This window comes from Penicillium robsamsonii (genome assembly GCF_028829455.1).
Source record: "Penicillium robsamsonii strain IBT 29466 chromosome Unknown utg000001l_segment0_segment0, whole genome shotgun sequence".
Taxonomy (NCBI): domain Eukaryota; kingdom Fungi; phylum Ascomycota; class Eurotiomycetes; order Eurotiales; family Aspergillaceae; genus Penicillium; species Penicillium robsamsonii.
The window spans coordinates 4,482,643-4,506,640 of NW_026643219.1; the positions used below are offsets into that span (position 1 = coordinate 4,482,643).

The 23,998-nt window shown below is 48.4% G+C and overlaps 10 protein-coding genes across 10 annotated transcripts; 4 read left to right on the plus strand and 6 right to left on the minus strand.

Annotated features, from left to right (window-relative positions):
* Positions 1 to 123: 123 nt before the first annotated feature.
* N7447_001761 (putative C6 finger domain protein) lies at positions 124 to 2,783 on the minus strand (the record flags this gene model as incomplete). Its single annotated transcript, XM_057226037.1, has 5 exons — positions 124 to 1,001; positions 1,060 to 1,649; positions 1,708 to 2,151; positions 2,204 to 2,316; positions 2,385 to 2,783. 5 exons carry the CDS (start codon positions 2,781 to 2,783, stop codon positions 124 to 126), a joined length of 2,424 nt encoding a protein of 807 aa, XP_057090053.1.
* A 2,742-nt stretch (positions 2,784 to 5,525) lies between these two features.
* On the plus strand, positions 5,526 to 7,127 carry N7447_001762 (copper fist DNA-binding domain-containing protein; the record flags this gene model as incomplete). Its single annotated transcript, XM_057226038.1, has 2 exons — positions 5,526 to 5,601; positions 5,656 to 7,127. 2 exons carry the CDS (start codon positions 5,526 to 5,528, stop codon positions 7,125 to 7,127), a joined length of 1,548 nt encoding a protein of 515 aa, XP_057090054.1.
* Positions 7,128 to 8,239: 1,112 nt separating this feature from the next.
* On the minus strand, positions 8,240 to 8,550 carry N7447_001763 (uncharacterized protein; the record flags this gene model as incomplete). Its single annotated transcript, XM_057226039.1, has 2 exons — positions 8,240 to 8,393; positions 8,522 to 8,550. The coding sequence occupies 2 exons, from the start codon at positions 8,548 to 8,550 to the stop codon at positions 8,240 to 8,242; spliced, it is 183 nt and encodes a 60-aa protein (XP_057090055.1).
* Positions 8,551 to 10,271: 1,721 nt separating this feature from the next.
* N7447_001764 (BTB/POZ domain-containing protein) lies at positions 10,272 to 11,055 on the minus strand (the record flags this gene model as incomplete). The annotated part of the gene is given in 3 exon segments (XM_057226040.1): positions 10,272 to 10,638; positions 10,653 to 10,952; positions 11,012 to 11,055. The coding sequence occupies 3 exon segments, from the start codon at positions 11,053 to 11,055 to the stop codon at positions 10,272 to 10,274; spliced, it is 711 nt and encodes a 236-aa protein (XP_057090056.1).
* A 642-nt stretch (positions 11,056 to 11,697) lies between these two features.
* Positions 11,698 to 12,726, plus strand: N7447_001765 (endonuclease/exonuclease/phosphatase family protein; the record flags this gene model as incomplete). The annotated part of the gene is made up of 1 exon (XM_057226041.1): positions 11,698 to 12,726. One exon carries the CDS (start codon positions 11,698 to 11,700, stop codon positions 12,724 to 12,726), a length of 1,029 nt encoding a protein of 342 aa, XP_057090057.1.
* Positions 12,727 to 13,264: 538 nt separating this feature from the next.
* N7447_001766 (putative alanine aminotransferase) lies at positions 13,265 to 15,182 on the minus strand (the record flags this gene model as incomplete). The annotated part of the gene is made up of 3 exons (XM_057226042.1): positions 13,265 to 13,519; positions 13,574 to 14,826; positions 15,056 to 15,182. The coding sequence occupies 3 exons, from the start codon at positions 15,180 to 15,182 to the stop codon at positions 13,265 to 13,267; spliced, it is 1,635 nt and encodes a 544-aa protein (XP_057090058.1).
* A 583-nt stretch (positions 15,183 to 15,765) lies between these two features.
* Positions 15,766 to 17,370, minus strand: N7447_001767 (proteasome regulatory particle lid subunit RPN7; the record flags this gene model as incomplete). The annotated part of the gene is made up of 3 exons (XM_057226043.1): positions 15,766 to 15,958; positions 16,015 to 16,841; positions 16,906 to 17,370. The coding sequence occupies 3 exons, from the start codon at positions 17,368 to 17,370 to the stop codon at positions 15,766 to 15,768; spliced, it is 1,485 nt and encodes a 494-aa protein (XP_057090059.1).
* A 1,330-nt stretch (positions 17,371 to 18,700) lies between these two features.
* N7447_001768 (putative MFS phospholipid transporter (Git1)) lies at positions 18,701 to 20,522 on the plus strand (the record flags this gene model as incomplete). The annotated part of the gene is made up of 6 exons (XM_057226044.1): positions 18,701 to 18,874; positions 18,979 to 19,577; positions 19,627 to 19,645; positions 19,715 to 20,025; positions 20,088 to 20,358; positions 20,409 to 20,522. 6 exons carry the CDS (start codon positions 18,701 to 18,703, stop codon positions 20,520 to 20,522), a joined length of 1,488 nt encoding a protein of 495 aa, XP_057090060.1.
* Positions 20,523 to 22,078: 1,556 nt separating this feature from the next.
* On the plus strand, positions 22,079 to 23,049 carry N7447_001769 (PEX11 family protein; the record flags this gene model as incomplete). The annotated part of the gene is made up of 3 exons (XM_057226045.1): positions 22,079 to 22,145; positions 22,343 to 22,820; positions 22,878 to 23,049. The coding sequence occupies 3 exons, from the start codon at positions 22,079 to 22,081 to the stop codon at positions 23,047 to 23,049; spliced, it is 717 nt and encodes a 238-aa protein (XP_057090061.1).
* A 395-nt stretch (positions 23,050 to 23,444) lies between these two features.
* On the minus strand, positions 23,445 to 23,587 carry N7447_001770 (uncharacterized protein; the record flags this gene model as incomplete). The annotated part of the gene is made up of 2 exons (XM_057226046.1): positions 23,445 to 23,459; positions 23,510 to 23,587. 2 exons carry the CDS (start codon positions 23,585 to 23,587, stop codon positions 23,445 to 23,447), a joined length of 93 nt encoding a protein of 30 aa, XP_057090062.1.
* Between the last annotated feature and the right edge of the window lie 411 nt (positions 23,588 to 23,998).

The following is a 23,998-nucleotide window of genomic DNA, read 5'->3' on the forward strand; positions in this document are numbered from 1 at the left end:
GCCCAACCAACGCAAATATTACATGACGAAAAAAAGCCCCCAATTTCCGACAGGCCTCCTTTGTTCAAACAAAAAACTAGACAACTGAAAGATTAAGAGAAGAAGTAGCTAGAGCGAAGCAACTTAACGTGTGCGACGGTAGATCAACCCAGAGAAGACGTTCAAATAGCCCTCCTTGGTGAGCATAGTGAAATCAACAACAACACGACCAGACCCGCCTTGCGACTGGGTCAACTGAGGGGCGAGATTCTGCTCGGATTCGGCCTGGTCATTAGAGAGACCGGGAGGAGGAGTAGACGGCGCATTCTGACCAACAGAGCCCTCAGCACCGACAGCGAGATCAGCAAGGTGTTGAAGAGAGCGCTGCTCATTGGGGCCCATCACAGGCTGCTGGGACTTGGCTAGACCGCCGATTTCAGCTTCCTGTAGCTGGCTCTCCTGGGACTTGATACGACGCCACTCAAGGAAGATGCGGATCTTGGCGTCCCATTCCGGGGTGCCGAAGATATTTTCAAACTCGGAGCCCTCTGCTGCACGCTTGGAGCGACGGTCGAGGATCTCTTCGACTTTTTCGAGGGTGGCCCAACATTCGTTTGCATGTTCCGGGAGAACTGTCGCCTCGAGAAGAGTCATTGAGGCGAGGGCTAGACTATGTAGATCGAAGGGTGATGGGAGGCGGGATTGCATGGTTGACTTGTGCATCTCGTTGATGACCTCCTGCGCGCAGAAGATGATCTCGTATGGGCTGTACACGAAGACGTGGCGCTTGATGAGCAAACGGACGGTCCAGTAGAGTTGTGCTTGGAGACTCTCGTAAAGTGGGCGAGTGTTGGAGTTCTCGGGTAACTCGTGGATCTGGAAGATGTCTTCCATCTCCGCTAGACGCTCTAGGGACGAGACTAGGTTCGCGCCGATAATACGACCCAGGCCGGAGTTAGTTTGGCAGATGTTGTGGTCGACATTAGCCAAAGTGACCATCTCCGAGAGGAATGTTGAATAAGCTGGTGCGAAAGGAGTTAGTGAAACAGCATAATTGTGAAATAAAGAAGATCAACATACAGGCAATTCCGGTTGTGATTTGACCAACAACCCTTTCATCTTCACGGCCGCCAATCTCATGACCACCCAGAACTGTGACATCTGCCACACTGATCGCGTACCACCGGGCCAAGATGACCAAGGATACCCAGTTGCGCCGGGTGAGATTGGCATCCGAGTCGACATCAGAATCCACAGATCGCTTGTTCTTCAGCTGGCCTTGGCTCTTGGCCAACTCGTACCCGAGCTTGTTCGCGGCTTGGACCAGGCTACCCTTAGGGACACCATCTTTCAGAACGAAGTTATCCGGTCCACGGGTGTCACAGTCGATGATCATCAGTAAAAGAGACTGAAGCCAGATAAGGTTGACAGGGGTCGTGTGGACCATCAATGGCTGGCGAGTGTGGAACATGAGGAGATCCTGGGCATTATCAAAGCCGTTGATCTTCTCGAAGTTGCCCGCCACACGAGACAAGTCAGTTCGAGTAACGCTGTACAATGCATGGCAGAAAATTTCCTGTGCCTCGCGATTGCATTGGTGCAAAAGCTCCAATGTTCGCTCCTTGGTGTGGGGAAGAATCGGCAGAAGGGTGTGGATCTTTTGGTAATAACTGCAGTCCGGTGTTAGGTGGATTTCTCATAATTACGAGGGTTATACATTGCACGTACGCATCAAGAGCTCCTTCATCCAGAGTCACTGGTGTCATGTCGTCATCGCCTTCATGCTTTGGCAAATCCGTCATCTCAAGGCCGCTTGGGAGATCATTCTCATGGCCTGTCGGGTTCCAGAACAGATTACCAGGTTTCGGTGCGCCGCCGTTGGCGACAGCTGGGTTGTACGGGTCTGCTGCTGTCTCAGACGCGTCGAAGGCATTTTGCGATACGCGGGCGTTGAAAGAAGGCTGTGCAAACGAGGAGCTGGGGAGACCTTCGAAGACCGAGTAAGTCCTCTTGCGATTGCCCGAGGTCGATTCCACCGGCGATGCGAAATCCTGGTAACCTCTCGGTAGCGACACCTCGTTCATGGACTGGTATGGCACGTCAGGCTGGACGATTCCAGGTTGCATCTGGTTCTCGAGAGTATGGAGTCGCTCGGCGAGTTCTTTGATGTAACTGTGCCTGTTAGCGCTGGCGATTCTTGTAGGGGCGCACTTGTTTTTCCTACCCTTTACTGGGGCCGCGTTTCATAGGGACACGACTGAATTGGCATACAACGCCGAGACGCCTACAGTTGGAGCATGTCTCAAGGCCAGTTTCCGAGCTCGCGTCGCATCGAACCTGTAAAAAGAAAACGCGTCTTAGCTTCAAGGTACACAATCGCGTTCGGGGGGCAGTTGTTATCGTACTTTCTTTCGGCGGCACTCGTCGCAAGCTCTCGAGATCTTTGATCGTTTGCGCGCACTTTGTTCGCCATAGCTCAAGTCGTGGTTAGGGTCGACGCCAACCTGTTGACTCGGAGGGAACTGGAGCATGTGCTGGTGCTGGTGTTGATCCTCCGAAGAGGTTCGACCCATGTCGGCAGCATTGGAGGAACCTAACACCATAGACTGGCCATGGTGAACACCATTGTTTGTTTCGCCAAGGCCTGGACCGGAGGCATCACGCGAAAGCTCCGCGGAGAGCAGCTCATCGGTGGTCATTTGGCGGTTACCATAATACGAGGGTACGCCCTGGGCCATCTGCGCACCGTTGGGGGACGGGTAAGAGGGCGCCGGAGGCATATCAGACTGCTCGCGAGAGTTCATCGCGCGATATAAAACCGAAAATCTCACGGGAAATGATGGGTTGTGGGCAAAGCGGGCCTCCGAGAGGTGGAGGGAAGAGAGTGTAGGACGCGAAGTGCAAGAAATGAAGTTTCAACTAAAATTTCGCGGGGGAGGAATTTTCAAGGGGGCTAGCGCCGAGAGCGCCGCATTAAGCAACAACATTTGTACAGAGGATTCATTGGAATTAGATATTATTTTGAAGCTATATACAGTTGTTTACTTCCCCGAGTCTTTTTTGGATGATCGCACGGAGGACGGCCTTTCGTTTCTGCGTGTCGAACGGATTAATACTATTTCCCTTTCGGCTTCGGATGAACTATGTACACAGGGTTACATTTTCAATCATTCATAGAATACTTTGACATATTTGGTCCTGCCATATTCGAGAGTATTGAGTTGGTATGGACTGATGCCCGTCTATACCAATGCTCTACAGAGACTTTACATGCAAATGTCTACACCGTCGATGTTGGGATGAGCATGTACCTGCACCTGTGCCAGTGGCACCACCTTATAACATACGAGGGCGGCCACTGGTGTCTCAGTGAGTATCAACCATGCTTTCAAGCTGGCAAATTATATCCGATTATTCAGTGAATGTTTGTCTACACTGACATTGTTTTCATCCTTCCGGAGATCACCTTTGACCTAGAGTTGCATATGATGTTCCACCATATGTACTAGAAGTGCTCCCTCGTTTTCGAGAAACTAGTCTTTGATTACATGTATTTAACATCTGGTCAATAACCCAAGGAAAGCAACGAACGATTTGGTTTGCTGAGCCAGCTATTCCAGCCTGATACTGATAGTGACTACGAATTGAGTTGGGGTTCCAAGGTTGCCATTATTCATTATGGGAGATCAAAATCAACCAAAGAGTATTAGAGAGTAGAGAGTATACAATTTATGATTGGTTTACTTCTACCTTTCATTACGTACCCGGCCATTTTTTCTTTGCTAAATGAGTATCCCGTTCATGCATAGTGTCTCATACTTGGTCGCTAATATTACCCTTGGATCGGTTTAGCGTTCCTGCTAAGGGGTATATTATAATAACTCCTCTGTGTTAGTGTGGTTGATATTAAGGACAGAAAGGGTCAAACGGGCACCGCTTACATAGGAATTCTTGGCTTTGACTTGAGAAACTTGCTAGAAACGATTCGGAGACGTAGATGTAGACCATAATATAACTCCAACTCCAAGGCGGCTTGAACTTTGTCGAAATGGCCTACATCATACGTGTATATATATACTTCCAGCCTGTTTAAAGCAGTTCAAGGCATATACTGGGATGAGAAAGATAAGTACAAATAGAAAGAGTCCGTATAATCGCAAATAATTACCTAAAAAAATCCCCCCATAAGATAGGGTAAAAGAAAATGTAGATCAGGGCCCCGAACTCACTCTGCAGCCCGCTCGAAGCAGGAACACTGACGCCATCAACCCACTCTGGCGCTATGGCATGTGTATTGTACTTGTACGGAGTCAGTACTGGTAACACATAACTGACGATGTATACGTGGACTCCCTCCACTGGCCTTTTTTACTTTTTCCTTATTTTCCTTTTCTTATCATTTGCCTTTTCCAAGGGCCAGTTTCCTAATACTGTTTGAATGCAGGGATTATGGAACGTTCTTGGATGTACCTGGAAGCGCTAGGACCCTTGAAACAAAATTTAATACATAGATTCAGCCCCAGGCGCACAATAATATGGCAGTTTATGTCAACCTTAGGAGGTCGGGATGTGCGGCCCCAGATTTTAGATCCATTTTTTTTCTAGTGGAGTGGCGCTAGATTTTTGTTAAGGAACTCCTACAACATATGGGCTTTTATCTATCCGGTTGGGGCTACCAGGTTGGGCCAAAAAAAAAAGTCAAAATTTTATAAAGGAAATGGAGGGAATATATAAAACTAGTAATATACAACTAGCAGATAAAAAGAAGCAAAAACTAAATTCAAATGTGCGTAAACCCTATGGCTGTGGAGTCGGAAGGGTTTGCTGTATGTATTATTTACTACATGGCCATGTGTAAAGTAACCTAAACCTGTAAGTTAAAAGCAGTTAAAAGTAGCTAAGAGTAGCTAAAGTAACAAAAGCAGTCAAAGACCCGTAAAATACATTACCATTCGGCCACCCAGAAAGACCAGTGGCGCAGCGAAAATCCTCGTTCCATACCCCGTTATTAACGGCTGCCCGCCCTCCTTCCTCTCCTCTTTTCTTCTCTTCATAGGGTGTCTAACGTCTTCTTTTTCGAACGCTTTATATCTTGGCCGCCACTACCGGTACTTGGTGTCCTGTCTAACGGCCGGCGCCAAACGGTGCGTAGGCTTGGTCCCCCTCTCTGCTCTCTCTCTTACTCTCCGATCCCTGACCTGACCACCCCCCCCCTCCTCCTACCTCGCGCCTGAGATACCCTTTCGATTTACTATTTGCCTTCTGCTTTCTATTCCAATCAAGGACTGTGCGGTGGCTCTCAACGGCATTTTATACTGCTAGTCCGGCGTTCTGTGAACTCCTCTGCGCATTGGGACCTTCGACTATACGATTATACCCTTTCATTTTGTTTTACTCGGCCCTGACCTCAAAAGAGGTCGTTGCCAATCGCCTTGACGGCTTGATATCTTGGTCTTCTGAACCGATCTCTTTTATTTCAATACTTCGATTTTCCCTGATATCCCTCGCGAATCATCGCATGTGTACCTCCCAGTAACACCGCAGCGATGCTCATCGATGGTGAAAAGTATGCTTGTGAAGCTTGCGTCCGGGGTCACCGAGTCAGCAGCTGTCACCACAGCGGTACGCCAATCTTGACGATATTTCAATGTATATCTATGCTAATTCCCCCATTAGACCGCCAATTGACCCACATCAATAAAAAAGGCCGCCCAGTCTCTCAATGTGCTCACTGCCGCGGCCTACGCAAGTCTCGGACAACTCACACCCAGTGTGATTGCGGCGACAAGAAGAAGAAGGAAGATTGCCATGCCGGTGTTTCCCATGGTCGCTGTGGCTGCTGCCATGGCCAGCGTTGCACCTGTGCACTCAAAAAGGAACACCTAGATACCGTGCCTGAAACCGGTCTTCCCTTCTCTCCGCCCCCGCTTATGATTGATCCCCCGCGGAAACCCCCTCTTACGTCTACCAAATCGGAATCGACGCTCACGATTTTCCGCGACGGTCATCATAAACCCGCCCACAAGCATAATGACATGGCCCACAAATGTGGATTGCCTTATACGATCCCACGATCGCATACCATCCACCACCCAACCGACTTGCCTCGTCGGTCGGTGGATCATTTGCCGCTAGGCCAGTCGGCCTTCATCCAGGAACCTCTTACCTTGTCCGAATTTCCCACATCACAACAGACGTCGCAAAATGGTTCTCCCAACAGCGCGCTTGGTTCGGGTGCCGAAGACGATTATAATCCCGCCCCTCCTGATCACTTGTACATCGACAATTTTGCTACGCCAGCACCTCCCGCTCCGTCATTAGACCGATCCCATGATGTGCTCTCGAACCCGACATCTACCCCTGCAGCTATGGACAAATACCCCCTGGAACAGATTGTCACCAGTGTTCCTCCCCTTGACATCTCTTCTTTCGCCTCCTTTCCGACCACGAGCACCAATTCTCCCATCACCTGCATGCCATTCCAAGAACCTTATCAGGAATGTTATTTCACCTCTCCAGATTCCGATATGCCCCTGGGGTCTGCTGGCATTGGTGCTCCCTCGGTCGACTGGTCAAGTTTCCCTCTCTACTCCGACGTGCCTGCCGCAAACAGCACGCAAGCTCCTTCATATGCTAGCTATGATTATAACGCATATCCCTCGGGTCTCCCACCACCCTCGTCATCCGGAGACATCTCCGAGGCTGACGAGTTTGGACCGCTTCCCGGCTTGGGTCATGCTAGCAATGACATGCACGATCTACACAGCGTGAGCGAAGCGTCTGACATAGAGCATCTCCGCGTCAGCTCTGCATCCTCATTGGTCGGTCTACCTCAGGCGCGTCTCCTGTCGTCCAATGACCTGGACTCGATTAACATAGATGACTTCCTCAAGTCGACTAATGAGTCCACCGCTGCGCTCGAGCACCAGCTGCAAGCCAGCATGAGCATGGAGCCTAAACCAGTCCCTGCCCAGGATATCTACACCATGTCGCAGATACCATTGTACAAGCCCATGACGTCGGTCCCGATTACCAGTGCTCCCTCTCCGCCGCCGGACTCCGTTCCTATCTGGCCTGGTGGTCTCTTCGATGCCGGTTCCACTCCGCCCAGTGACGGTAACTTCTTCCAACAAAACTGGGCCCAGTAAAAAACGGTGCTCGTCTATCCTTGCTTATCTTCTCTTCCTCTTCTACTTCCTTTGTCCTGGGGCTTGCTCTTGTGGCAATCTACCACCACCTCTACACCGTCTTCATGACCTTGATGAGAGATGATGATAAATGCCTGATTTGTCCTGTTCCATTAGCCAGTCTAGATTCCTTCCTTGATAGCCATTTAATCTAGAGGGGTTTGCGATTTGGACACTTGCACGTGCCTGTACATTCTTTTGCTTTTGCTTCCGTACACATGTTTTACTCTTCCCTTGCTTACATTCTCGCTGATGTATAGACTGTTTTTCATTTGTGTTTTTACATGTACAATGACTTGGTCGATACATCTCCATACACTTGCCTCCGGACAACGATACCCAGTACGGATCAATTTTGCCTTTGGATGTTCATCACCATGCACCCCATATTTTATTATATAGGGCAGCACAGAACGCTAGCTGATATACCCCAAGCCGATGATATCACGAATCAATTACCTATCAACTAGGTAACCCAATTTAATACCAAATAAACTACCTGTATTACTCAACACTAGTAACAATCACCCGGCCCGGAGTCGATCGAATGCAAAGAGGATCCCGGTCAGGCGGGATGTAGCGGTGAGAAAGTCAAAGCTACATCCACAGTGGCTCTCAGCTGCCTCATCAGCCCGACTCGTGGATTGGTCAGGCTAAACTGCCTTCAGCCCCCAGCTTACCCTCTTGCCCTAAGTATCCAATGATCGAGTTACAACTCAGCCCTTCACTCTGAGACATCACTACGATCCTTCCCCACACTGCTTTGAAACATAGAAACAATCTCTATATCGCACAAATAACAATTTACCATACAAAGGAACAAATCACATACTATGTACTAGTATATCACACTACTCCACCCAGACTAGAGCCAAACAGCACGCTCCATATCAACTACGTACATAGGTATCCCAGTGCAACGCACATACATACATAATATACACACGTCGTACTGCAAGGAGTACCCCTGTAGCAGCGCCAACCCATAGCTAAGCATTAGCCAAGACAACGCAAGTCAGGGCTTGGAGCACGAGGTGCGGTGTGACTACTGGATGCTGCACCTTGCGGTACGATCAGGTGTTGCGTGTGCGATCTGGTGTGGGTCGTCGGTACCGATGGCCGGTTACCGAAACCATAGCGTAAGGTGTAAGTGAGTGGGTTCGTTGCGCCTTGCATATGTATGGGTCTTGGGATAGGGATGGATGTTGTAAGATGTGCATGTTGGGACTGAGGTGGATCTAGAAGGATAGAATTAGGTTGGTTTTACCGAGGTCATAGGTTCTGATGAATCAGCTGTGTGTTTAATGTTTGCCTTCGTTGCTTTTGCGTGTCTACATACTTTGGAACGAACTCACCGCTTCTTCGCGTCTGTGTCACAGGACATGTCAGATTGAGGTATAATATGTATACTGTTGTGATTATCTAGTAATGACAAGCCTCTTGTTGGGATCAATGTAGCTGAGTACTAGTTCGTAGACCATGCTACAAGGAGAGTTCGGTCTTAGCTCGCGGTTCGAAATAAGCATTTATCAAGCAGAAGAATTGCTTTGCATATTCTCTAATTAGTTAAATATATCTATGTCATTATACACTGCACATCAAGTTTCATCTCAACCCCTTAAGATCATTGATTGTTACCTCGTCTTTCTCTTCTTTTTAGGGTTGTGAGTTGTAGTGGGTCCGGCAGAGGACAATCCACCGTATATATATTTTACTCGGCATGGGAGCTCAATATTTGATCATGTCAAACAATGACCTCATTTTATTAACGGAGAATAGGCAAAATGGTTTTTCAAAATGACAGTCGAGAGGTAAAGAGAGAGAAAGAAAAATAGAGGATCATTCCTGAGCCAAGAGCTAAACATATCTCTCATCTTGGGATACCAAGAGGGTAGATATAGATCAAATTTTCAAATCTTTTCAAAACCTCTGATCAAAGCGAGGAGAAATGGAAATGAATGATAACTTGCTCCCTTGGAGTAGCGTTAATAACTACAATAGGAAACGTAAAATGTGTTTCTATAGTAGAAAATCCTAGAGAGAACATGGGCGTGGTTGGGCTACGGCCCGACTGCCGAAACATTGCATGACGCCGTTTCCTTTTGTAGTTATCATCGCTGTGCCAAGGGTACAGGTCATCATTACTAGAGGTCCTTTTGAAAACACTAGGGTTTTGTTTCCATATTTGTGCTGGACGCCTGGTCACGAGATGTCCTCCCTCCTTCACATATCTGATGAGGTCCTTTAAATGTTGCGTCCTTAATCTATAATGCTTCTTGCCCTTTGGGTCTTACCGGCAGTATTGCCCTGTATGAAGGTATGGAGGCCCAGGGCATCGCATGATACGATATACATCTCTCCATACTGGGTCATGGCTAGAGGCATGCTCGGCGTCAATCTAAACGTCTCGTTCGGCGAGCATTCGCTTAGTCACGGATGATCTTCCTCTCTTGTCAGTGCTGGGAGGAAGAGACCCGCTGTCATCTATATAGTTAATAGCTATCTGAAGCCGGATCGTCTTGCCACGATGAAAAAGATGGGTCCACGCTAGTAGCTGTTTCTCCACATCCTGCCAATCAACACTAGTACACTCAAAATGTTTATCAATATTCCGTTGGGAGTTGACCGATACAGTACTGTTCGAAATCAGCTTTACCTTCACACTCTTGCACTTTCCTAGAGCCCCACATGCAGTGCACTAGTTTAAAATAGGATGGTGGTCCTCCTGAATTGCATCTACCAATATATCTTGGAGAGATACGGTAAATGATAATTTCATTACTAAGAAGCCATATTTACAATCAAGCGGATTATTTACTATAGCTGGTTGTGAAGAAAAAGCTTCCAAAAACCACTCAATTTTTCTCTCGACATGTATTTAAACCAAGCTGGGCTACGTACTGGGTACATTGACTTCAGTGACTCCCATGAATAGTACCGTAATAACTCCGTGACATTCCATTCGCTGCTAAAAACACCCACTAGCTCAATGACTTGTGCGCCCTCGAGATTCGCAATTCGGATCTAGCCGCTTGTCGAATTAAGCAAATGGAAAGTAAAAAGACCGGTCCATACGTGTAACGAGACAGGAAATTGACCACAGTACTATGAATCCGAACCAGAGTTGACACTCATTCTCATCCCGCTGATAGGGTCTTTAAAGGTGGTATCGCGATGAGTGGACTCGAGTCGACTTAGCGTTGACCTCACTTCTTGAAGCAGGTCAGCTCCGAAGGTAGGATATTCCTGAGTTTCCTGCACAAATTTATAGTTCTCATCTCGAAGATACCCTTCAACCGAGGCTGCTGCTAGGATGCAACGCACCAAATGCCCTGGGGGCAAAAAGGTTGCCCATATAATATGTTGATGTGTGAGGTAATATATTAGTATCGATATGCCGAAAAAAAAAAGCCGGGAGTAGATTTGGCAACAAGTATATCCTTGATATACCGAGCCGTTTGAGATTCTATCCCTGTAATATTGCACATGTCTGCAAGTCTGGCGAGCTCTATCATAGCCGATATTTGATCTTCTGGGCCTTCGAAATCGAATTGAATCCTGCGTAGGTATATCCACTGTATGAGTGCTTCGAAACTCCGCACTGAGACCACCCCATCCACTTCTTTTAGAGTTGATGCCTGCTGCTCTCCCTCTGCAAAGTTACTTTCAAACATCGCTGTAAAATAGGTAGACTCTTTGCAAAGGAGGTGCTTTGAAATTTCGTATTCGTGGTTGTTAGAGCCTATCTGAATTTTGACGGTAGGACCATGATACCGTGGAAGATGGCTGGGTGAGAGGGGTTTTAGACACCAACGATCTCGAGAACATTTTAACGTGTGACTTACGTTGCTGCAAATTCAGAAGCACTTGCTTCAGACAGGTCGGTCATTGCTTCGATTCGAGATAGGGTTAATGAGGAAGAAATGGTAAAAAGGCGGAGTGAAGAGAGGGGTAGTAAGTGATGTATTCTACCGCACATCAGTTTTCATTACTGTGACTGGAATATAAGATGACTGAGCAAAGGTACTTAGTCAACGCGGCTTGTATCCTAATATGAGCTAGTGCTGTTCATGTCTGTTCTTGAATCAAAGTATGAGATTACTGAGTCTGCTTTTGCCCGCTCTCTTACTGTTTTTGTGAGTGACCGCGATGAGGGTCGTACATTGGCGTTGAGGCGCCGGCTCGGGATGTGCTGCTTTTGCTGCACGCTTTGTCGTTTCCCACCTTATAGCAATCTCTGTCGAGCATAGAGCACTGTTTATCACATCGGACCCAACAGAAGACATGAAAAGGCGACAATTTTGGCGTCAATTACCTGAATCTTCATACTCCAGGTGTAAGATAGGGATCATGAGTAGGGGGCTCGCTCAAGATTTAGGTGCTGTAAAAAGCCACTAAACTATGAGATCCAAGATTATTACTATACCTGATCAGCCTGAGGCTCAATGCTTAACTAATCCCGAGCAACCTTGGGCCATAAACCTCCCGAGGTCATCAGGCAACCTTGAAAGTAATCATCCTCATCCTCACCATGGATATCTACGCACGTGTTCGGACAAGCATAACATCCTGGAGACACGACACACCTCTTCCAACCGATCTACCAGGAGATCCAAAATTCCAGTCCTGGCACCAGTTCGACCCCAACTCCCAGCAATGGAATCCAGTAAGCGCGACTGAAAATGCAGAGTCACCCCGCGTCGATGAACCATCATCCGATTTAGTACTCTTAACATGGAACATCGACGCATTATCCGAGCGGACACAAGAACGCATCACTGAAATTCTCACATTCATCACCCACCTGGATTCCAAGGTGGACGTGATATTCCTGCAAGAAGTCTCACAGCGGGGTTTGCGACTGATTTTGAGCGACGAGCGTATTCGAGCATCGTGGTTTTCGAGCGAACACGAGAACTCGCCGACCAGACATTCTTTTACCACGATGACGTTAGTATCTAAAACACGCTTTTCACGACCAGGCTCCAAGGTGAGCAGGTTCGCTCTAGGGCCTATGTGGAGGGTAGCGTTTCCTAGTCACTTTGGAAGGGATGTATTATTTTGTGATCTGTTTGTTCCTTCACCTACAGACGCTTCTTCTACCACACGAGTACGACTTGCAAACGTTCATCTGGATTCCCTGCCTATCCAACCTTCTCACAGACCCCAACAACTCTCTATTGTCTCCTCTTTCCTGCGTAGTGCAGGCCGTGGGCTGGTTGCTGGTGACTTTAACCCCGTTTTGGATGAAGATGCCGTCCTGATAGAGTCCAATGGACTTACAGATGCCTGGTTAGCCCTTCAGCCTGAAGAACCTGGGTATACATGGGGAGCGGATGGGAAGCAAAGATTTCCGCCGAATCGGATGGATAGAATTGCGCTGCTTGGTCTCAAAGCGCGTGGTATTGAAATATTGGAGGCTCGGCGAGTGGGGGAGTTGGATGGACGACAGAACTCGCAAAGTGAGACGAATATTCCTGAGTCCCAGGACACTGAGCCTACAGCTATACCCTGGAGCGATCACCATGCTTTGCTTTGTTCTTTTGCACTTGAAGAGTGAGTAGTAATATTCGCTGAACCTAATATTTGCACTATCATTATCGGATGGAATTGGCACTTTATGTCACCTCTCTTTTTTCCCGATACCTCCTAGTCATCCCTCTCTTTATTCGTCTACTACTAGTCAACGATGAAGTCAAGGACAGGAACAGGATGATGCAGATACAAGATCTTATTAGGAATCAATGAAGCAAAATTCATTCTCTATAAAAGGAAAACCGAGATATGGAGCACATAAATCAAACAGAACGATGCAAATGTATACCACTATTCACAATGCGATGCGTAAGTGCCTCAGAAGAGTACCCATAAATGATAATCGAAAATAGCAAGCCCAATAGAGTCAGTAGTCTAGAGGTATCGAGGGCGAACCAATTCCAGATCCATATCCAAATTCAAATAATCGAAAGGTTGCGTCGTAGGGGGGTACGAATATATCCACATATAAATGAATATCAAACGATCTCGTATATACGTGAAACAGACGGCGATGGATGGTCAGTTCACATTTATATAGCTTTTTGTGCATGTGTGCATATTCATCGGTACTTGTTCATGAATTCCGAGTGGAAATTGACGATGCGCTCAACCCAGTCGATGCCGGGGGCAAGGAAGGTTGTGCGGAAGTGGAAAGTGTTCTCCTTCTGACCGAAGCCAGAGCCGGGAACGACGCAGACACCGGTGGCGTCCAACAAGGCCAAGCAGTAGAACTCATCAGCGGGGCGGCCCTCGGCGGCGGCGGCATCCACGGCCTTTTGAGGGAGGTGGATAGTGGGGAAGAGGTACATGGCACCCTGTTGAGACGATTAGTAAATGAATGATAATTTCAATCAGTCTACGATACGTACCTGGGGCTCCTGGAGCTCAACACCCTCCATGCGCTGGAAGGCGTTGAACAAGGAATGAGCGCGCTTGCGCAGGCCATCCGAGATGGCGTTGTACTCCTTGTGGTAGAGCTCGTAGCTAGGATCGCCCTTGAGGGGAGGGTTGACCATGCACTCGAGCAGGCACTGTGCGACGACCGGCGGGCACAGGCCAATGCTGACGAGCTTGTAGATCTGCTCCTGGACGAGGGGGTCGAAGCCAACAAGCTCGAAGTAGCCACCGCGGTGGCCGCATTCACCAACCATACCCTTAGAGAGACTGTGTAGCGAGACCAGCTCGACATCGTCGTACTTGCCGGGCTGCTCCTGCTGGAGCTGGCAAAGACGCTTCTTGAATGAGACAAACTCGCCCTGGAAAACATTGGTCTGGTACACCTCGTCAGCGATAACCACCAAGCTCTCCGCAGCGGCGACATCAAGGACCTTCTTGATGTCGTCGGCGCTCAGAGAGGCACCGGTTGGGTTACCGGGGTTGATGACGACAATGGCGCGCACATCGGTGCCGGCGGCCTTGGCCTCCTCCATGGACTTGAGGATGACGTTGACGTCAGTACCCCATGCCTTGTCCTCCTCGAGAAGGTAAGGAACGCAGCGAGCATTCAACAGCGTCAAGCTGGCGGTGTAAAGAGGGTACTGAGGAATAGGGACCAGGATACCGGCACTGGGATCGTTGCAGATGACGTTCAAAATGGTGCTCACACCCGATGAAGCACCGGCGGTCAGGAACAGGTCCTGGGGGTTGGCAGGGAAGCCATCACGCTTCTCAATGAACTTGGCGACGCTGTCCCGGATGCCTGGTGCACCCTGGCTGTGACTGTAGGCGCCAACGCTCTGCACATTGACCAAAAGGGCCTGGGCTCGGTCGATCACATCCTGTTTGTATCCAAATGACTCCTTGAGGACCTCGGGGTTCTTCAACAACAAGGGGTTCTCGACAAGACTGAGGACCTGGCGGAAGAAGGTGATGGGCTGCTGATCGAGCTGTTGAGGGTTACCGATGTTGGCGAAGATGACGCTATCAAAGGGTAGGGACTTGTCGCCGTCAATCAGACGTTGGCGGTAGGCCTCAGCCTTGACGGCCAATTCACCGCGTACGGCGTACTTGGCGTCCTTAACATGCTGGTTGATGTTATCGACGTTTAGGCATTTGCGGGACTTGACAGCCGAGAGGGTGCGCTTAGCGGTATATGCGACGGTGGTTTGAGTCATGATGGGCTCTGGATTGACCCGGAGGTTAGTGAGGTTTAGAATAGAGAGACTATGCAGTATCCCAGTATGTAGGAGAATCAAGTATATAAAGGTCGCAGAGAGGTTTAAATTGCCAAAAATGGGGAGATATGGCCAAGACAAGTATCACACCATAGAATGAGGTAAAATACTCAACGCCAAAGGATTGCGGAGGTCTCCCAACTATGTAAGCTGGGGTGACATCGGGTTCTCACGTACCTGATCTAGCGGAGAGACACCCCGCAGCGCCACGTGCGGCCGGGCAATGTAGGAGTCCGTTAGCCCGAGTCAGCGCCCGTAGCGGAGAGGCCCGCATACTGGATGCGAGCTTATATTGCCAGGACATTTTGACGCGTCAATCAAGGATTAGATTGATCAATAAAAAAAAAAAAGTCCTTTTGACACCCCTGTCGTGATTGTCCGATTGCGATCGGGAGAAGAAGGGGGAAAAAATATATTTTTCATTGGGCGGTGAGTGCCCGTGACTCAGCATTTCCCCACACCGGCAAGCCGATTACGATAAGGATTTTTTAAGATATCAGACATTTTGGAGAGGATAGCCAGCGGGAGATGCGGCTACAGCGGACAATTTTGGTCCTTGATAAGAACTACTGTGTTCGTATACACATTTGTGAGGATCATCCACGTTCATGCATAATAACATGATCGGCGACGATCATTTCCCGAGGAAAAGTCAGACCGGTCGCCCGATGTTGAGCCATTTTCCGGAGCTGCCCGGTGCGGGAATTGGAAGGTTTTACTTTTAGTCAGGGATTGATCAGGTCATGGCATGGGTGGCATGTCATAGAATACATGGGATCAATGGGTTTACGGACACGCAGTAAGTAAGATTCTCCATTCAGGCATACATAGTTGATCATAGGTGATTTTGAGGCTCAGAATGCCGCCAAGTTTGTAGATATACCACTTTAGCTTCGCTCACTCCCCCGAAGCCGCACAGCTTGGCCGTACTTCTGGATCTTGGTGATAAGAGAGTCACCATGCTTCACTACATCGGCATACTGCTTGTTCTTATCATCTGGTCGATTCGTCTCGATGATACCATTGACACGATCGATCGTGCACGCAATGCGGTTGTTTGAAATGAACTTGGCAAGGTCCCTGTGGTTATGATCAGCAAACGAATTAATATTTGAAGAGATTCAGACAGCACATACCGATCCAAGTAGTCCACCGTCACACCGAAGTCGTTGGCCATACCACTCAGCCCCACCACACGGTAGCTCTGAAGAAGTTGCTGGTAGGCGCGCAGTCGCATCTCACGAACAAACCAAGCTCGGTGCTCATGCAGATACCGGTCTTGTGTCAGGAACTGGTCCTCAACGGCCGCGAGCGCCACAAAGAACGAGCGGTAGTTGCCGTTGTACAGACTAGTAACCAGGTTTGCGAGCGGTGCGAAATTAACGGGCGCCTCAGCCTCTACTGGGACACCGGATCCGGTTGAGAAAGAGGAGATGTTGACAGCGGTCTTGGCGCCGGCGGGTGTGGGTAGTGAGGCTGTTGCATCCTTCATCTCCTCATCGCGGGCACCGGGGCCTGATGAGATTTCCCCACTCAGCGCAGCCAGTTGGTCCTCCCCGGAGCCAAGGATGGCCTTGATCTCTGGTGCATCCACCACCTTCGCCTTAAAGTCCACACGCTTGAGGGACAATGATCCCGCCAGCACCGAGTAAATCACCAGCGAAGAATAGCTGCAAAGTTCGTAGCTTGTGAAGGTAGACAGACTGTCGAGAAGGAGAGGAGCGGCAAGGCTGTAAGAACGAATGGTGAGCAAATGTAATCCCTTGTATGCCTTGAGACGGTTTCTACGGTCCCAATCTCCACCACTCTCTACCAAGGTCTCTGCTCGCTCAATGGTCTTGTTCACAAACAAAAGGTCGCCGAAGAAGAGTCCGATGCGGAGCATAGCCATCACGAGATCAATCTTGGTGCCGAGGAATCCGGTCTTTTCGAGGAGGGCTTCGTGCGATTCGAGTGCTTTGTCCTATTGGAATAACGGTGTCAGCTAGCAGACTCACAAGCTTAAAAGAGAAACGAAGAATCCTCACCTTATCTCCCACACGAGCCCAGAACTCAGCTCGCTTCCCGCGCGCAGCCTGTACCTCAGTCTCCCCAGCAGCCTCTTCTGCGTCATCTTCCTCCTTCTGAAAAGTCTCCAGTTCTTTCTTGTTATCCTCCAGTAGAGACTGGTAGAGCTTCTCATCCCAAGGGAAATCAAACTTCAGCGGTGTTTTGCGAGATGCAAGAAGATTAGACGTGATGAGAGGCTGCGTTGAGTTGCCTCCATTTTGTGGGAGCTGTGTTACGCCTTCGCCGGAGTTGTTCAAGATGCCTTCGGTGGGATGGGCGAGATGCCGGTAGAAGGGAGCCATTTTGTTCTCCAAGATAACGTCTTGGAGCTTCTTCAATGATGTCTGCTGGACGGCTGGGGCGCATGCTGGGTTGGAGATGTTGAAGACATGTTGGGCGATAGAGAGGTTAGGGAACTTGATGTACTGCGGATCAGACCCCATGGTGGCGATGGAGAACTGGAGCTGACAGGACTAGCACGAGCTAAAAAAAAAGATGCAATAGAGTAGAGAGAAGATGGGAGCTGGTGATGTTGGTGATGAGATCAAGCCAGGTGCATCACCGTAACCCAAGCTCAGCTGGCAGAAAGTTTCTCCGTGCCGAGCCTTAGCCCTCTCCCTCCGAACATCCAGATAAATCTATCTTGTATGAGATCCGGTCGCATCTAGTTTAAAATATATTTGGTTTTATATACAAACAAAATATTTGTACTTCTATATCTCGCCCTTGAAATATATACGTATATGAAGATGTATATATATGTTTGCAATAGCAATCACATTGGATCAAGGTAGGCTTGAAGACATTCTAGGAATGCCATGTGCTGGCTTGCGCAAGAAAAGACCTTTGTGAATAATCTATAACTGCAGGTGTTGTGGTCAAGGCTCAAGTCCAAGGATTCACTGATTCTACAACATAGGACTGATCCGTTATCATGGAAAAATCGCTGGTTTAGGTAGTTGGGTCTTTCTCGATCCTTCGAAAGCCTTTTCATTTAAATATTTGAGACTATTGGCCACTTTTGTCCATGTCGGTCTTCGATAAAGGAAGTCAGAATCCGGCAGGTCGTTCCAGCCCCCAATTCCAATGGGTAACTACCAATGCACGTGCACTGGGTTATATACACTTCTCCTATCAAGACAACCTGGACACTTTGAACTGATTTACGTATATGATTTAAATGAGGAGCCGCGCGTTCAATTTCATACCGATATCAACTCATATATCTTTAAAACCTTCCGACTGATGGCCGACTGAAACGTAGCCCGGCTTCTCTAGTCGGATATGCCATTGGCTAGAGAATGGTCCCTTGATATTTATTGTGTCTATCATTGGCCTACACATTTTAGAGGCTAAATTACGCAAAGCTAATTGGTTAAAATTACCAAGGTCGGGGCCGGGGTCCCACTAAGTACCGATACATGGCTAAGGCCGGCCTCTACACTCTCTGATAGGTACCTGGTACTTCTCCCTATACGACTTAGAGTGATGCTATTCCCGAGTAAGCTTGTTTTTTTTTTTTTAATATTCTCTTTTTAGATAATTTTTTTAATAGTCAGCCACTTTTATCTTTTCTCTCTGCTTCAAAACTCTTCGTTCTCCTCTGTTTTAGAGAGAAAACGGTGATAGTCGATCGACGCGGCTCTTGTTATTGTGATCCGGTGACACATTAACTGTGCATTGGTCTCGTGCCAACTTTTACTATTCTTTTGACGCTCAAGCTCGCGCGATTAAACACAGCCAAATTTCTTATTATTCCTAAACACGATCACAATGGCCGAGCCTCAGTCCTACTCCAAGGAGATGTCCGAGAAGGGCGCGCATCCCCTCGAGGAACAGCCTGTCGAGCTACCACCTCTTGACGAGATCGAAAAGGGTCGCTGGGAACGTAGTTGGCCCACTATTGCCTGTGGTGCTGGTCTCTTTTCTGATGGCTACTTGAACGCGGTATGTTGTGTTCCGTGCCCCGCAACTATACTATCCCACATGGATGTGCAGTTTGGGGAATATTCAAATGTTGATTTAATATTTACTAACACACTTGGATCCAGATCATTGGTCCTGTCGGTACCATGCTCCAAAAGATCTACGGGGATGGATACACCAACTCGACGGCCCAACAGAATGTCTCTTCGATTGTTTTTGCCGGCACTGTTGTCGGTATGCTGCTATTTGGCTACACTAGTGACCACTGGTCACGCAAGTGGTCTTTGATGATCTCCACCATTATCCTGTTTGTCTTTGCAGCTCTCTGCGCTGGCTCCTATGGAGCTGGCGGTAGCCTGGGTGGTATGCTTGCTGCTTTGACGGCCTACCGTTTCTTCTTGGGCATTGGTATTGGCGGAGAATACCCTGCTGGATCAGTAGGTGCAGCGGAGAATACTGGAGAGCTCAAGAAAGGCCATCGCAATCGTTGGTTTGTCATGTTCACCAACTTCCAAATTGATTTCGGTTTCGTGGTTGCTGCTTTGGTGTCCATGATTTTGGTCCTGATCTTCACCGAGAAGCATCTGCACGCTTGCTGGCGTGTGGCTCTGGGGCTGGGAGTCATCCCCCCTCTCAGTTTAATGTATCTCCGACTGAAGCTGAATGAGCCCGAGGAGTTCACCCGGGAGCGCATGCACAAGTTTCCGATCCTGCTGATTATCAAGTAAGTACGATATTCCCTAATGCGTGGAATTGTTGACTAACAAGCTTAGATTCTATTGGAAGCGCTTGGTACCAACCCCCGTCTACATGTTGCCCTTACAGGTGTGAGCAGACTAACTGACTGGGTGTGATCTATAGACCGTTGTTTCTATTATCTGGTTCCTTTACGACTTCTCTGCCTACAGCTTCGGTATCTATTCTTCGGCTTGGCTATCGATCATCTTAGGTGAAGATGCTCCCTTGTGGAAGAGCTTCGGGTGGTCTACCTTGGTCAATTCTTTCTACATTCCAGGTTCCGTCCTTGGAGCCTTCATGGCTGACTGGATTGGCCCTCGCTACACCCTTGCCATTGGTGTCGGACTCCAGGGCGTCATCGGGTTCATCATGGCCGGATGCTATAAGTGGCTTGCGACCCCAGAAAACGTGGCAGCCTTTGTTGTCGTATTCGGGTAAGGTTACCAACAAAGTTCTTGGGCTTTACCAATTGCCAACGCTAATATTTTGGGCACAGAATCTTCTCTGCTCTCGGCGAAATGGGACCTGGCGACAACATCGGCCTCTGCGCCGCCAAGACCAGCGCGACTGCTATCCGTGGCCAATACTACTCATATGCTGCCGCTATCGGAAAACTCGGAGCTTTTGTGGGCGCCTACGTGATTCCAGTTATTCAAAAGAACGCACCGAACCCGACCCGCGCAGGCCAGGACCCATTCTTCGTCTCTAGCGCACTGTGTATTTTGGCCGCATTCATGGCTATCTTCATGTTGCCACAGATTGACCAGGTACGTCCTCTTGTATAGAGTACATTGTTGATGTGCTAACCTTTTCTCAGGACACCATTACTTTCGAGGATGCCAGGTTCCGCGACTACCTCCAGGTCAATGGCTACGACACCACGACAATGGGCGATCGCAACCGCCAGACCGAGATTCGCGAACAAGAGTAATTCGGTCACCCAATGACTAGCCCCATTGCGCCTAACACATAGTTACTCACCCTTCTGGGCTGTTGTCTTCCAATCATCACACGGAATCTACCCACACGCGACAATACACAATCAGTAATATCAACGAGGAGATACCATCGATGCGAGAGCGACTGCCCGACCCTTGCGACTTGAGATATCCTAATCCCTGCCCCTGCGACATGACCCATCACTGTATCAGAGGATCCCGGCCTTATCCTGTCTAATCTGCTGGTGATTAGGTTAGGTGGTGCATTTCGCGGACAGAAGATGAACTCCTGACTTGTATGATAAACAATTTAATTCAAGTGGGAACTGACGTTGTCCACATAATCAGATAAATATAATACCTTCCCTGTCCGATCTTTGTTCTTATAAAATGATATTACTGTTCATGTGTTTATAGAAATTTTCTGGGCCACCTTGGAAAGGTTCAAACAAGCGTACCAAGGATTGGTTACGGAGAAAAAGCATCTGAAGATTCATTTCACTTATTGTATCTTCGATCTAGATCCAAGTAGACTGAGGCAGAAAAAATAGTGTGATATCAAATGCGAAATAAAACTACACGAAAGTTCTATTTTGTGGATTCCGCCATTCTATATTTTCGCCGGCTGCTACTGAATAACTCCAGAGCTGCTGCACGATCTACTTCCAACTATTACACATCCAATCTTGCGATGTCTGTCGCTTCTCGGGCCAGGGATCTAGCAAAGAGCAACTAATAGTCCCTTACCTTCTCCATTTAAAGACAGCACAATGCTAACAGCAACCATCGCCAAGCAACGATGTTATTGGAGGGATAGGTTCAACTGCTGCTGAGGCTCCACTCCTTAACACTTCTCCAGACCTCACAGAAATGACACTGACAGGGTGATTGCTGTCTGGTCTGGGACTAGTCTGCACTATACGTATCATGGGTATCAAGGAGGTCTGCTAGGAGGATTATGAAATACGGTATCCGGGAGAGCATGGGAAAAGGAGTCCAATTGTCTGACTTAGGACATGGTCTGATAAACCCCATGTATAGGGCTAACAATAGTGCTTGATTCAATGTCGATGCTCTCTGTTGTGATATTGTGATAGTGTTAGTGCCCAGATGAAGTTGGAACTAGACTGAATTTGGATATAAAGTGCGAAGTAATCTTCAACAATACCAAGCATAAAAGGGATAAAATATGAGATTATACTCCGTACATATCTTAGAAGATAGACTCACGTGAAAAGGAAGTGACAAGCCGAGTTGGGCACATGTGGATTAGAACGATCAAAGCGGAGGAAATCAAGCATTTCAAAGCATTTCAAGGTATTTCAACGGACCAAGAGTTTAAAGGCCGTGAATGCTGTAATATTGGTAAATACCCTTACATCATACCTCCGGATCTCCCCCCACACGCACGAGATCAGCCGAGGTCGGTCTTCCGGCTCCATACGCCGGTCAATTACCGACTCCCTTTTTCTTATGAACTATCACATTTAATTCTTGACACACTCCAATCCTCAGGTGTTTGAAGTTTTTTATCCATTTCACCGCAAAAATGGTCGCTAACACTCTTATTTACCACCCTGCGCTGGCGCACTGGCTACGCTTCGTCGCGACAACCGGTACGTGATACATTTCCGGAGTCCAAAAAGGAACATCCCAGCACCTCTAAGCCTACACGAACAAAGAAAACCCCGTTTTCCATCACGACTGCAGCAAACGCAAACCCCCTATGTGGCGAGCACTCGGCCGAGAAGCCCAGCTCAGCTCTCCCCGCCCTTTCCCGAGCATTCAAGCTAACCGTATACGCAATCTATAGTCGGCCGCGACAAGCTCCTCCGCACAATCCAATACTTCTCCCGCTTCTACGCGTGGTACCTATACCGGACGAACAAGCCCCAGTCCGCGATCGATCCCTACAATGCCGTGAAGAAGCAGTTCGGCACGACTCGCAAGATTATGCGTATCGGCAAATTCCTCGAGCATCTCAAGGCCGCCGCTATTGCCTTTGATAACAAGAGCCCCGTCGATCCGGTTCTGCGCTACTTGACCATCGGTCGTCAGCTCGGTTATGCCGGCTACCTGACTCTTGACGCCGTCACAGTCATTGATGCGATCGGCATTCGCAAGCTGGCTTCCGCTAAGCGGCTGCAGGATTCCGCTTACCGCTCCTGGGGCGCTGGTTTGATTTTCAGCGCCGTGGCTGGTGTTTACACTCTTGTCCGTCTTCAGGAGAAGGAGAAGACTATTGACCGCAAGGAGGGTGAGGGTGTTGTTGAGGCTAAGAAGATTGAGAAGTATGGGCCCTCGCTTACCATAATAATGAATATATGGAATGCTAATGCTTTTATTAGGGAGCGCTCTGCTGCTCGGATACAGCTCATCTCCGATGTTTGCGATCTGGCCGCGCCCTTGTCTGCTGTTGGTATCGTTAACCTCGACGATGGCCTCGTCGGTATCGCAGGTACCGTCAGCAGTTTGATCGGTGTTTGGTCCCAGTGGCGCAAGACCGCCGGACCTGTCTAAGCGGTGTATAGTCCGCGATGAAGGGGGAGGTCGGTGGCCCTCTACTTGGGTGATCTTGGTGTCTCGGGCCCAAATGGGGAGAACGAGACGAGGAGGTATTCTTATTGCACACTCTATATCCTGATGGTTGTTTCTCGCCTATGACCATTCTTATATTTTTCTTTTCCAGGGAAATGTCTTCACGTCGTTTCTCTTGTTTTCGTACATAACAATCGCACTTGGTTTCGGATAGATTTGAGTTCATTCTCGTTGTCATCATATCATTCCTATGAACACATTGATATCCAATTGCTGCTCTGGCTCCCTCATGATACCACCACCGCAAGCAGTCTTAATTCCGATACCCTCCATCCGAAACACTCAAGTACATACTGGCCTATTCAATAGGGTATGACTTAGACGGGGCAGGTCTAATATGGTTAGTACAAGCGCGCACATAAGTACTGTAGAATCAACATACAGCACCGCAGGCGCCACAGCTCTTGCCAGAGCCGTCAGTGGCGACACCGCACTTGGGGCAGGAAGCGTGTCCGTTCATTGTTGATGGTAGATGAAGGTCTGACAGAGTGTTAGTAACCACCAAGGTCCCTAGGAGAGATACAGACAAGACACAGCCCATACCTCTTAAGAAATTTGAGTAATATTCGCAAATGTGTGAGAAGTGAAGTAGACCAGACCTCGTTGGGAAAATTGCTGACTTTTCTACCCCGCCTGACTGGTGCCCCGCTCATGGTCCTTTTCTCTAGTAGCACATGATTTGATAGCCCTGAAGTGTCACATACAAAGTACATAGTATAATAATAAAAGGTAGTCACTAATGGAGATCTTGAAGAATGGCTTGACTGCGAGTAGGCGGGCTTGTTCCATAACTAAAAATCTAGCGATGCGATCTAGAGTCATGGAAAGCAAGTATATTTCCCATCTCACCCATGTATGAATTTATGTGCAA